General features: G+C 35.5%; 1 protein-coding gene across 3 annotated transcripts in view; it reads right to left on the reverse strand.

Annotated features, from left to right (window-relative positions):
* Positions 1-1248: 1248 nt before the first annotated feature.
* CYRIA (CYFIP related Rac1 interactor A) overlaps positions 1249-14467 on the reverse strand; it is a 40262-nt gene continuing 27043 nt past the window's right edge. For 2 of the 3 annotated variants that reach the window (XM_059829294.1, XM_059829303.1), the window contains exons 3-11: positions 12466-12587; positions 11446-11551; positions 10245-10381; positions 10083-10160; positions 9693-9809; positions 9518-9597; positions 7529-7655; positions 4811-4881; positions 1249-3427 (exon numbers count right to left, since the gene is read on the reverse strand). In XM_059829294.1, the coding sequence (XP_059685277.1) occupies positions 3364-3427; positions 4811-4881; positions 7529-7655; positions 9518-9597; positions 9693-9809; positions 10083-10160; positions 10245-10381; positions 11446-11551; positions 12466-12587 (902 nt within the window). In that variant the 3' untranslated portion in view covers positions 1249-3363. Of the gene's footprint in view, positions 3428-4810; positions 4902-7528; positions 7656-9517; positions 9598-9692; positions 9810-10082; positions 10161-10244; positions 10382-11445; positions 11552-12465; positions 12588-14467 lie in introns of those variants that run through there. The other variant, XM_059829311.1, reaches the window with a different exon arrangement.

Below are 14467 nucleotides of genomic sequence, written 5' to 3' on the forward strand. Positions count from 1 at the left end.
TAACCACAGGAATTTTGCAGATGATACAAAACTGGGAGGAGCTGTTGATACACCAGACGATTGTGTTGTCATTCAGAGGGACCTTGACAGACTGGGAATTGGACAGACAAGAATCTGTACTGCTTTTGGCCAAAACCAGATGTGGCATGAAAAAATGATGCACTATTTCCCAAATGTGCATCCACCTAACTGGCACTGTATTTTTGCAGGAATATATTGATTCTATTAAACTTCTCAAGAAGTCAATGGGGGAGGGGGAAGAGAAACCATTTCATATGAAGAATTTATGTCCTACTTGAATTCAGAGTAAACGTAAGAACGCAAGTCATCTTATATACTATTTCCAGTTTAAATTTAGTTGAAATACAACATAGAAAGCAACATAGAGAAGATTTTTTGTTGCTTTGTAAATTTTAGTAGACATGGAAAACATTAGATAATTTATCTGAGTGATATGGTCAGTCACACACCAGTAAATATAATCTTAGTAACTATCCTTCATGACAGCTGCTTAGTAGCAGCAGAAAGCTTAGAAGCCATAAATTGTTTCAAACTCATTCGTTTGTAGCAGCAAATGCTAGTCTTTCAAATTCATACCACCCTGAAATAGTATTTTCTTCCACCACAAAATAAGCAAATATTTTAGGGCTGTACTGACCCAAACTAGTCACACTCATTTATGCACATTCTGAAATGCTGTCTTTACAAGGCTTAAATATTTATCATACTACAAACATGTATTCTTACATAATGATGAGCCAAAATAAGAAGAAACACTGACAAAACGGAGATCAATAACTTTGATCATTAGTCAACATAGCTCTTCTTCCTAAAGCAATTCATTTGCACTTATCTTAAGATTAAATGAATCATCCTCTGGTGACCTTATTGATTATAAATGCAACCTGAGATGGCCACCATAGCCTAGCATGACTCATGTGAAGACACAAAAGTCATAGAAGGGATTCATGCCCTCTACTCTGTAAAGCAGTATCAACAACTTCGCCTGGTCAAGATGACAGACAAGTGTCAAGAATCGTCAGAAAAATCCAGGAATTATTTAAGTGATGTGAGGTTATATTGTTACGGAATACAAGTGAAACACTTTAAATGCTTTTTAATTAAGCTGGATACATAAAGGTGAGCCTACTATATCTCAGATCCAAAATTTTAAATGAGATACTTCTCAACCTGTTTATGTTGTCTCTAAATACAGACAGACCCAATGCTTACTGTACCAAACTTTTTATTATTTCAAACAAACTTCTGTACAAAAACATCATAGCAGGCAAAGAAATTCAGTGACTTCGGCAAACAGCACACGACAACTCGCAGAATGCTTTAAGGTTTACATTTTTATTATACAAGTGACAAATAGCTTTCCTCTGGGCTACTTAAAGATAAGACTTCATTGTTTGACAAATAAGTGCATGTAAAGCATGTATTAACTTTAGTTACCAAAGCTCAACAGAATGACCTGTCATCCACCTAGATTTACCTAACTGGAAGTGACTATGAACAAAGCAGGATTTCCCCTAATATACATTTGTAAATGTCCCCCCATTAAAAATGGAGTTTGTAAACAGTGGATTTACTACTGTGAAAAAGCAGTGTGATCACTGCTTCCAGAAAAAGAAAAAAAATAGCGTGATTTCTAATTCTGTTACTGACAATATAGCGATCTGCTGCTACAACTGCAGATGTGTGACATGAACACTGGAGTTGAGGTGCTGTCCACTATCACGACACATGCAACGTTGGTGCCTATGAGTCCTGATGAGGCTTGAGAAACCTCATAGTGGTCGTTCTGCTCAGAAATAAACTCTAAGGCAACTCCTACTCCAAAGAACTCATGGTATTAATACTGTTAAAGGACTGAGTTCAACAACTGAATTTGTCACAGTGCAGCCGAGTTTCAGCAGACGAAATACATCTTCAAAATCTTAAGGTATATGTTTTTAGAAGTGATATGCATGAAAATTCCAGTGACAGCACACAAACCCTGATTTACGTACACAGGAATAAGCAAATACAAATCTGAATCTGTGCAAAAGCACTGGAGTTTTCACACATACATGCAAGCAAGGTACACAAAATCGAACACATTTTCAGAACGTGACCTCTGCAAGAACATGTACAGCAACTGCAGACCACCCAGAAGACACACTTAACAGAGCATGAGCAGTTTGCTGCTTTTGGCAAAGTATTTCTATTCCATTTACTGCAAAAATTACTAGAAAGTAAGAACAAACAACTCAGCAAGGAACTCAACTCCTTGAAGCACCAATCACGTCTCAAAAACCAATGAAGAGCAGTCAGCTGTTATATATTTCTGTGTTGACTCTGAATCATCTAATGAATAATACTATCAAGGAACTTGATGGAGTGGCAAAGAACAGCTCATCTCTTAAAACTTATTTATATTATCCCTAGTCTGATGAGGTCAATTTGATACTAGGGAAGTTTGCTGCTACAGAAGCGTGTTCTGCTTTATAATGGTTTTTATCAGTAAAAAAATTACTTACCAGGTAGAGCCGTCTAAGAGATAATGTTCATCATGATATATTTACACTGACAAACCCTTTCTAGTGAAGTCAAGGCATTAGTATTTTCCCTTTCCTTTCTATATCTAACAAAATAGTACAGAATTTTCAAAATCTAGCAATGGTCTTAAAACACATTTTCTGTTTATTTATATTGAATCTGAAAGAGGATATTAATTTCCTCAATGGTTGAAAGGTACAGGTTATACTTAATAAAAGAGGTAAAATGACCTCTTTGCAATACGTTTTTGGATGTCAGCCAGCACATAATCCTTAAAATTACGTGGATCTCCACTTACTACAGGAAAGACACGGTATTTTATGAGAGTAATGAACATTCAGGTATTCTCCTATTCATATGAGTTTGATGAGATCCTAAAACTAACTGACTAAAAAACTGTGCACATGTTCTTAAAACATATCCAATGAATTTTACTTTCTCTTATATTAACTTCCTCTGTCCTTAAAGTTCCTTTTCTGTGGTATCTTTGACATTTCAGTTTATTTGATTTCCATTTTGTCTTTACCACTACTTGCTTCTCTGATAGAGAAGGTGTTTAAGGATTAAAATGTACAGATAAACTGTTGTAGCTGAAGTATCTAAGTAAAAAAGTATTTTAAAAGTCAAAAGATAAAGGCTAGCATAAAAACTTAAGCTGCACTATATAAAGTCAGTCAGGTTATGAACAGATTCATATATTTTAGCAATGTGAAGAAAATGGTTATGTAAATACACACAAGTATTAACATCAAACTGTATTAAATTATGTAAACATACACATCTTCTGTGATCAATACAAACATCTACTGTCTCAGGATACTACTGCAGCATAGCTCGAATTTGTTTTGAAGTAGATTCATCGTTCAGGTGTTTTGTAGTGAACCTAGAAATTAGAAGTTAAAACAATATTTTATAAAATGAACAGGGATTAGAAAAGTCTGGAAACTTCGTGCCTGTTTTTGAAATCAGTGCAGTTCCATTACACAAAGGAGGAACTTACATGTTCCTCTAGTCACTGACCACTGGAATTTAACTGCTAATAGTCTGGTGCTCTTTATCTTCTAAATACCCCTTGCAATAAATTATTCCCTGTTAATAGGTGGGGAATTATGGCTAAATCCTGGCTAAAAACCATTTGCCATCCATCTATGACATTGTCATTATTTTGGGACAAAATTATCTTTTTTTTTCAGTTAAAAGCCTCAAAAGAAGTAAAAAAACATGGAAAGACATAAGAAATAGGGTAAATACTAAAAGGATTTAGGAATCTAGATTGAATTTTGGCATAATCTATAAGTCTAATTTTAAGCAGCTTTCTTAAATGTCCTGTACCTTTACATCTTCCAATGTACCATCACACAGAGGGTTTTCTATTTTTTTTTGATTTTGTAACCAGCAGAGTTTGTGTGGTGCTGTGTTACACTTTTGGGAATACCTTGGGAGGGCTGAAGAGCTTTAGTGGTTTTTTTTTTCCATTTAAGCCCAAACATTCTCCACTGCTTATGTTCGCAGAGAGATCAATCATCACATAAATTCAAAACATACCTGATACCTGTAGGATTTAACTCCGCATCAGTTTTAATTCAAAAGACATGATAAGCACATATGGAGGTGGTTATGGCTGCAGTTCCCACTCTATCCAAGCATTCAACAGCTACAGAACTCAATACAGCTCTGAAAAACTTGGTACTAAGACTCCCTTCAGAGAAGCGTCAGACCACTGTGTCTTACTTCCCAAGACAGAACCTTAAACACTTAGCTACAGGGTTGGGATTTAGGTTGCTGTTTTCTTCAAGTTGTACCATTTAGCAAAATTAGAAAAAAAAAAATTTCTTACTAAATCACAGGGAAACAGAGAAGGGACGTATCAAGGGTTTGAGAAATAGAAATTCTACTCTTCGCTTCTAAAATGTTCTAGTTGCTGGGGTATTTTATATAACAAATCTTAGCTTAGATACATTGTTTACCTTCAATGTATTGTTTACCTTTTAGATGGCTAAGTTTTAGGTGATAAAACAAACCTTAAGTATCTCTGAAAAAGGACATTATGACTTCCAATATTAATAGTCATTGCTTATCAAAAGTGAAATGGCATTGAAAGAAATTAATATTACTTAGGAAAACCCCAGGTGATGAAGGCAAACCCGAAAGGACAATTTTTCTAATAAATCAAGCTTCTAAGGTGAAAACTCTTAAATACAAAGAGACTGGGAGAAAAATAAGAGGAATTTGTTAAGGCTGAATCAAACAATTATTCCACACATACCTGAGAGCATTCAGAAGTCCTTCCACAGCATCAGGTGGTTGTTCCTTTAAAACTTTTATGCATCCCTTCATCTGGGAACAGAAGCATGCCACTATTGAACAATAATATATGAATTGCACTCGCTGAAAACAAGGAAAAATTCCACCAAAGACAGGCAGGTTTTTTTTCCTACTGAGTGTTAATGCTGCTTTATATAACACAATAAAAGCATTACAACTTATTAAAAATTATCTTAAGTTAAAAACCTAACTTTTGAGAAAATAACATCAGCTTTAATAAGTGTTTGTAGATAGTAAATTATATATCAAGTGTATATATTTTAACTTGCACATGAATTTCTCCAAGTCCAACATCAAGAAAGCTGATACAAGCTAAAAAAAGAGATTTTGGAAGACAGTTCTATGTTATTGCTGTTAGCAACTATCAGAAGAGATGTTTCAACCTTGACTTTTATTTTTATGGTTGCACACAAGGAAGCAATTTTCAGTATTCACTTTTTAGTTGTAAACCTAACTGGTGATAACTTAAGACTTGTTTTATAACTAGTGGTTACAAGTTTAATCTGAGATAAGAAGTCCATGATGTTGATTTTAAATACCACACTGAATGAACATCTTCGTGGAGACTGTAAAAAACAGGCTGAAACTCTGTCCAAATTTACAAAAGGGGAAATAACCAGAGAAAGCAGAGGTAGAACTCATTTGACCTGCTATACAGGCTCCCTATCTAGTCAATAAAGAGAAATAGGAAATTCCTCTATCGTATTCAGAATATACTTTCATATATAGTGAATCGTGCTCTGGAAGTACCTATTTCTTCCCATTGCTATGAAGACATCTAAAAGCTATCCAGAAATTAGTCTAGGTGAATTCCATCTTATTTAAAATGACAGATAAAGACATAGCACAGTCAAGATTTGAACCTCCTAATTTTCCAAATCCCATTACAGGGCTAAATCTATATGCCAGTATTTTCTTTGCAGCTAAAGATCAACTCTGCCTTATTATGGAAGTGGATGATGAAATACTTAACTGAAGTCAGGCTCCATGTAGATGCCAATAAAAATGATTTGGAAAATGTAACTCAGCCTCCTGCACAATGACCAACCTAACAATCACTGATCACTGCTCAGTTGGCTCATTTCTACCTGGAAGATAAACCTAGCTTTGCAAATAGGAGATCAGATGAAATTCTCAGGGTAGCAGCACATGTTTTGAGGTGACACAGTCACTTTTCCTGAACTAGAGAAACTCAAAACTATATTCACATCCCTCAGTACAGGTTTACATGCTCCATCAGATCAGATCAGACAAACTCAAAGGGGATAAAAATTCAAACCATTCTTTTCCGGTTTTGTTAGAATCAGAATCCCTAAAACAGTCAAAAAAGAGAGAGAAGCTGTTAGGTTGTCTAAGCTAGGAGCCTGTAATTAACAGCTTGAAATACAATCTCCAGTCTTGAAAGAGTAAGGAAAGGGTCATTTGTTCCACTGTCCCTGAAATTCTCTTGACATGGCTCCCAAGAAGTGACTAGTTTTGAGAAAAGAATTGTTTTTCACAGTAAAACAAACTCATAATCTGAAATATTATAAGGTTGGGTTTTTTTATTAGAGAAGAATCACTAAACTAATTAGGCGAAGTAAGATTTGGGACCATGTAACTTGTTTTTGAAAACTGAGTCATACATCTCCTGCCTCCCACTTACATCTAGGTAACTACCCTGTAAGACTACGGGGCTTTAGGATAAATGAGGAACAGAGTACACACATTGTATATTTGGGTCCTATCAAAATTTTACTTGTGTTGTCTCTGTAGGCAAGAGACTGAATTAGAAGTCAGGAAGTCTGCATTCAGTTCCTGGGCTCTATGTGCTGCATGACCTTGAGCAAATCATTTCACCTCTTTGTGACATATCTTTCCCTCTGTAAATCAGAGTCAAAGAGGAGATGTGGTAAAATACTGATATCTGCAGATGAAAAATGCTAACGAAGACTCACTGTCATGGAGCACAATAATATATCTATATTTTTTCTTTTCTTTTGAAGTAAGGTCTCTTGTAAAGGGAAGGAGTTAGCATCTTTTTTCATGAATTACAGCTTATTTCTGCTGAAAGACATAGTGCATGAGATTTAGGTTTGTAAAAACATGTAGTAAAAATAAGAGTACTTTTTTGTGTGTGCTTGCAATACCTCAGATGAAAAAATAAGGTTGATTTCCTTGTGACTGGTCATGCCAAAGCTAAAACTGAAGGCTCATTATCAACATTACAACAATAACATTTCAGTTCTACTACTTCAGAGCTCAGACAAAGCAGAGACAATGTCGAATATCTGCTTATTTACAACAGGACTACTGCCAAAGATGAGCATTTCAGCATAAATAAATTACATGATTAATAAAAAATTATGACTGCAGAACTTATTCCAGGGTAAGTGTAATACAAAATTATTTTAGTGTAACCATACAGTTGGCAGAAAAGCAGAGCTAACAAAGACAAATGAGTATCTGTGTCTGGAAGAAAATACAAAGAAAAAAAGACTGATCCTTATTTTGATTGCAAACAAGCTGATACATTAAAGTACGCAGGTGAAGACAAATTCTAAATTTTGCCATTCAAAAGTAATTAAAATGATTATACAAAGTCATAAGCTTGGGCTGAAAAAAAGCTGCAGACTAGTATTCTCAAACCTACAGAATATTAAAGAAAAGTCACTCTTACATCAATCTTTGATGTCTTTGAGAAAGCTCCCACAGGATGAACGTGATCGTACAGAATAATAACTCCCACCATTACTCGCATGCAGAACATAAGGGTCTCTTCACTGGTGAATCGACTCCTGTACTCTCTGGAAAACAGAACAAAAGAAACAGTCTTGACTTTTTACTGGACAATTTTGCAAACTAGACTATGAGTGCATGAAATTTTAAGGTTGAAGATGAATCTCAGTAAGATTTTAAAGATCTTTGAATTGTGTAAGTCCTTGTCAATTTAGAAGGAAGGTTAGAAAGCAAATAAAGAAAAGTAAACCCCTTCTAATACCCCTTCACAGTTCAGATCCTCACTTCAGCAAAATGTCTAAGGTGATCGCTTCACAGAAGACTTCCATAGTTCATGAAAAATGATGGAGACTGATCATACTTGTGTTTAATCTCAGAAACACAACATACCAGGAACTCAAAGGAAAGCTACTCTTTTTGCTTAAATTCCCACTTTGAAACAGTTAACATTTAAGTGGGATCTAATTTCAGCAGCTAGTAAGTTTAGGGCTTCACCTAGCTGGATCATAGTCATTGCCCTCTCTCTCTCTCTTTCTCTTTTCTACATCCATAGGCAACTTCAGCAACTCAGGTTCACCGAGCATCTAAAATGTTGTGGAAGCTCACTAGATAGAACTGAACTGAACTCACTCCAAACAGTTTTTCTTTGACTTTTCAATTCCAAAATAAGAACATGGATGGCACAGGTAAGACAGCCCCTATCAGCTCTAATCCCTGAAACCATGATCAGGAAATGGAAAATTAACTACAGCAAAGAAAAACAGAAATCCTGAAAAACATGTTACCAGAATTTTTCTAACAAATACTATTTTAAGTAGATAATAGATAGATTTGTCTACTGTTGTTCATTGGTTTTCAATATAAAATTTGATTTTTTCACTTAAAGATATCATTAAAAATAATAAAATCTGTACAATACTACTTCTCAGTTTAGAATAACTTCAACTTTTATTCTTCTGTCTAAATAACACAGCATCATAACATGAACAGATTTAAAGGCTACAGACATTTTGATGTGAAAATGCTTGATTATCCCACAATTAGAACTAAGTATCAGATAATCTTCTGGTAGACAACTCACAGCTTTCTGTTTCTCTACTTTTGCCAAAAAATGAGCTGACACATAAGGTTACTTTTCAGTGACTACTTCTATGATGCCCTGAGATTGTGAGATGAGTCCCACCAGCTACATACACTTCTCCAGAATTTTCATAAACAAACACAATACTTCAGGAATTCTACCCTTTCCATGGCATCATGAACAAACAATTCAAAAACAGGAAGATTACCTTGACTCTATCTTGTATGTGTTTTCCACTCAAAGAGACATCTAACTTAAAAAATACTTGACTAAATGCATAAACAATAGTTACCCCACTGGCTATACCTATGCTAGCAGCTAAGAAAACAACTGTACAGTTTCCATACAGCTGAAGTTTCTCATATCCAGAGTAAGATGGCTACATCCAAAAAAGATCTACTCAGATCAAAATAGCCCCTGTGTATCATTTATGAAAGTGCTACTTGGAAAAGCCAAAATCTTGCCCCTAAGTGTGCTAAAAACTGAGCAGTGTGGGCAATCAAGAGACAGTAGCTGGCCTGTGGCCCTGGTTAGACTCGACACAGACACTGAAGCCTATGAGCACATAAGATTACACTTGTATTTTAACCTTTTGTTGAAACACAGGCTAACCATGTGAGCTCTCCCTAACAAAACTCAATGCTGATTCATGAACAGTATCATAAGGTGGTTAAAACAGGAGGCCAGGCTTTCTAATACCAGGTCATGCTTTTTATACAAATGTGATAACAACTTAAGGCAAACATACAGGAATTAATTAGGAAAAAAATGTGTTTATCCCAGGTGGCTACTTAAAATACAATACAAATTCTCTCATACAAGAAAAACAAAATTTAAGATAAAACTTACGGTGTTTCCAACATGACTTTACATACGCTAGCCATAGTACTTAGACAGTCCGTCGTATTTTCAATTGGTAACGTTTTGTTCTAGAAGGGTTAAAAACAGCCATTGTTCAGTAAACCATCTTGTAAAATTAAAATCAAGAATGTCTGTATTAGACTTTTTCTCCCCCATTACCTACTTCTGATACAAAATGTGTAGTTGCATTACTGAGTGTTTTCAGCATTGGTGTGGCTTCTGCATAAAACAGGGACATCCTATTGGCCATTTCATTGTTTACTTCATTCTCGATGTCTAGCTGATGAAAACATGACAAAAAATAGTCAGTAAAACTCTTTAAAATCTTGCCGGCAGCAAGAAAAAGATACAGTGCATGCTCGTGTCAGCAAGCAGATTGTTGCATGAATAGTTCCACTCTAACCACTTCATCTGGACTGCTGATTAAACTCTTGGTGGGAAGGAGAGAACATGACAGCTAGTGAATCGAAAGAAAAAACATTACCACAAATGGTATAAATGCACACTGATAAATACCTCAGTGTGAACAACAGATCACATTTTATTTACTTACGTGCATGTTGTTTATTCTGTTGCGACTTATTGTCCGCCTATAATAACTGAAGTCATTCTGAATTGCTGGGTTTCTCATCTTAGAGGAAGACAAATAGGAAATAATCAGTTTTGGTTCAAAATACATGGAAAAAATCAGCACGTATTAAAAGATTTTATTAACCTTAAGTTCATCAAAACGAAGAGTAAAATGTAAGATTTCTGCAAACTCTTTCGCTAGAGCCTGTTCCCGTTCCAGGTGCTGAGTCGGAGTATAAGGTGGGCACGTCAAGGACTCCAGTAAGCTCTGCAGGGCTTTCTCTGAATGAAATTCAGAAGCACAAATTCTATTCAGTCCACATCATTATGACAAAGTTTTAAGTAAGTATCTAAATGCACTTTGTTTGAAGGGAAGGAACCCTCTGAACATGCAGAGCCCTAGTAGAAATGCTTTTTCTTACTATTCTAAGGGGAGAAACACGAGTCAAAGACACCTGCCTCTTCAGGCTCTCTACCATTTTCTCTCCATTTTGTATTACTGAGCTCTTTTCCCTTTTTATCACCCTTTGTCTGGCTTCGCTATCGAAAATTCTAGAGAAAGCATTTTTCTTGCGTTCAGATCTTCAACTCTTTCTCTTTCATCTTCCCCAATCAGCCATCAGCTCAGTATAGAGATTATTCTCGTATCTCTGTTACTAAAAGTGTACTCTCAGGCACTGATAGCAATGTAATTCAGCTGCCGCAGCTATAATTACTAGCGTAAGTCAAAAAGTGAAAGACTTAGTAAGCAGGATGGTATAGAAGAATTCCCTTGCATTAGGAACTCTCCCACTTTATGAATAAATTTTTGCACACTGGTTCTCTTCCAGAGTCCTAATTCAAGGAGTAATTAATTTTTTGCATTTGTAGGGATGACAAAGTAAGTGTAAGACATGCACAACTCTGGATTTTCACTCTGTGAGAGAGTTTATTGATACCCTTCTTCCCTTGTTATCCCTGTTTTTAAAAAGTCTCAAAATACTATCATCGGTTTACATTCCTCTTAAACTCTGAAGGATCCAAATTACAAAAAATAAACTGCATTAATACAATACGAACCAGTGAAGTGCAGAAGAGTGGCAGGCACCAGAGAAAAACTTTATACAGTTTTATCACGCTCTTTGCTTGTACTCTATTTAGATAATGCAGATTTATTTTAAGTGACAAACTAACAAACTATGATAATTTTGAAATTAAATGAAGATTAAAAATATGCCTCAATAAATGCAACTGCAGTTAAATGTCTCTTGATATCAAACAAAAAGAATAATAACCCTTTAAAAGTTTGTGGAAAAAGAAACTTCCTATTTCTTTATACATAAGCAGCCTAATAAAACAGAGCTCACCTAATCTGAGTGAAAACTCATAAAAGCGCTTCAGCCTTACAACCAGAGGACATACTGAATTCCATGCTTTTTCTTGCAGCTGGATATCATTGGGGTTTTGTATTGCCTGAAATGAAAATATTACTGTAAAGAACTGTGATCCATGAATAACAAGCAAAAGATGGCTTGGAAGTTTTCTAGTTCACTATTTTAGAAAGTGTTGTAAAACTCAGAACAATTATGAGAAATTACATTGCACCGGAAGAGGAAATTGGTGAGTTCAAAAAATACCTTTTTTCCCACCTTCCCTCTCCCCCCGTAACATAGTTATTTAAAATTATTCATTCAAATGCACCACTGACATACAGCAATATGTTTTATCACATTATTTGGGGAAAAAATATGGCACAAACATCAGGAAAGACCTTTTGTATGATTTACTGGTTACAGAAATAGCCTTTTTTTTAAAAGATTCTGATGCTTTTGAGATCTTGAACATATTCAGATTCTTAAGTAACCAACAGCTCACACTAACAGTAACTGCAAAGCTGATACAGGGAAAGGTTTGGTCAGTTGAGCCAAATTCTAAGTTATAGTTCAGAACTGCACTTTGGGACCAGTTTCATAGAATAAGATGCCTGTAAAGTGGATGTAAGGTTATAATTTATTGTATTTCATTATTTCACTTACAGAGAAGAACAACTATTTTCAACTTTTTTTATAGTGTATTGCTGACATCTCACTATTATTTCTTCTATGTCCTCAACTTTGACTTCTATATATGAAATGGTGTTTCTCAAAGTGAAAAAAATTACTAATTACTAATAATAAACGTAAAAGAAGTTCCAACAGCCATCATTTAATGACTTGACATTAGGGCTTTATATTCAACGTTACACCTAATCTGTAACATATTTCCTAAATACAATTTTAATGAAGATTTTCATATTGTTTCATAAAACGTGCTTGGATGCAGAACAGAAGCAAGGAACACATTGAGTTTTCCTTGATTTTGCTTCCAAAGAACTGTCATTAACATACATCTCTAATTTCTTGTCCAGCTCCTTTGTAAGCCTGAAGGTCTGCAAGCATACTTTCCGAGTCCTGTAAAACTGCACTGATCTGATTCCATACCTCCCTTTCTCCATCTGTGGGCTGTGCATCTAAGAAACAGAAAAGCAAAATGCACAAAGTCAAAAGGTAGTTGCAATATCAATGCAAGATTACTCAGTTCTACTTAACATTATATCCAGCTTGACTACGCGTAACTCCATTCTGATGTGTTTTTTTAAAAATACACAGTTATACTGAGCTGCCGTTCTGCTAACATCCAAGTTTTTGCGTTCTATAGCAAGGGAGAAAAAACAGTACCGTTTTTGTACGCTCTGGCTTATAATGCGTTTTCTCAAAACGTAGCATTTTAAAGTGAAGCAGTATCATAAAGCAACGTTATTAGAAAATAGGATAATGCATCAGTCCCTCTCTTTCATGAGCCCCACAGCTCTATTACAAAGGATTGTTCACTTTTCTTGCAGCTTGGGGATAAAATCAGGCTTTTCAGTGGATGGAGCAGTGGGATATTATGCCACTTTGACTTTCCTCCAGGATTCCTTAACTAGGGTAATTTTTCTTTCTCCTTTTTTAGAATACAGATACAGTACTGTTAAAAATAAACATTTTTCTTATGTACGTCAGAGATCATTCCTGCTACTAAAATAAATCCAGTTTTGTCAATGATCAGTTTGTTTTCAGGGAGGGAGTGACCTGTAGACCTTTATTGTTCAGAGAAATGACATTTGGAAGCAGATCAATTTTCCCATTCAAATCCCATCTGATGGGATTTTCACAGCAGTGTGATACCAGGGAGCGATGTTATGCCTAGAACATCGACACGTTAGACAAGGTAGAGATCTTCTGCCTTCTTTTCCTTTAAAACATAAAGATGACTGGCACTGACTAAAGACTGGATGAATTGTAGTCAGTATTTGTAGAAACAATCACATTGTCCCAGCAGATTTCTACAGGGACACAACTTCTTTTTTTCCTTGAATTTGTATTAGCTTGTAAAGATAGAATTCTAATTTTTATGGAAGAAAAAAATACTTTGGAGGTGAATCTTAGGACTTCAGGACTACTTGCTTGAATTAAAAGCAATGAGATACCTTCAATTCAAAACTCACTGATTAGAAAGAGCTACGGTACACATCTCTACATTAATAGACAAGAAATATTAAAAATATTTTTTCTATTTAGTCCTCTCACTCTCCTTAAGAAATGAGACACAGTTCTCCACCCATACATCAGTACAGGATCACTTACCCACCCCCCATTAGAACGAAATGAACTGTTTCACTTTGGAGAGTATGGAAAGAGCAGGCGTTCTCAAAGCCTTTCTCCAGGCCATTTCAGGTTGGGATAATTCATTTAAATGTGTCAAGTTCTCTATGGACCTTGCACCAACCAGGGACGAATGGCTCAGACTTATGTGTCCGTAGCTTTGAAGCAACTAATACTTAAAAATCTTTTCTATATTCATATGTCACCATGAGTCCCATGAGACTGGGCACAGGAAACAATACTGATATGACTTTCCTTTTATCCTGGAACTTTTCCCTCATCTTGTTTAAAAGAGAGAATGAGTGAGAGTAAAAATAAGTTGAGCTTACTCAGCTGGGTTTAATATCCAAAATACTTCATGTAACTAAAAAATTCCACTATCCTCCAAAAAGTAAGGGAAAGTAGCACCAAAGGGAAAAACTATCCCAAACAGGAAAATCCCAGCTGGCACCTGGCTGTTGAACCGACCTATCAGTCGCATTAAGTTTACAATGTTACTGACTGGTTGCTTCCCCAAGCTGCAAGAAATCTCAGGTACACACTGGAAGGGGTCTGTCACCTTGTGACTAAATGCTTCTGAGATTAATGAAGAAAGGGGTAATCTTGCTAAACAGTTAAATAGCATAGAACAACAGAGTAGGGGGAAAGTAGGAGTCACCTATAAATCAATATCTGTATTTTAATAGTTAATTAAAATAACATTTTC

This window comes from Gavia stellata, chromosome 2, assembly GCF_030936135.1.
Source record: "Gavia stellata isolate bGavSte3 chromosome 2, bGavSte3.hap2, whole genome shotgun sequence".
In the NCBI taxonomy this organism is placed as follows: domain Eukaryota; kingdom Metazoa; phylum Chordata; class Aves; order Gaviiformes; family Gaviidae; genus Gavia; species Gavia stellata.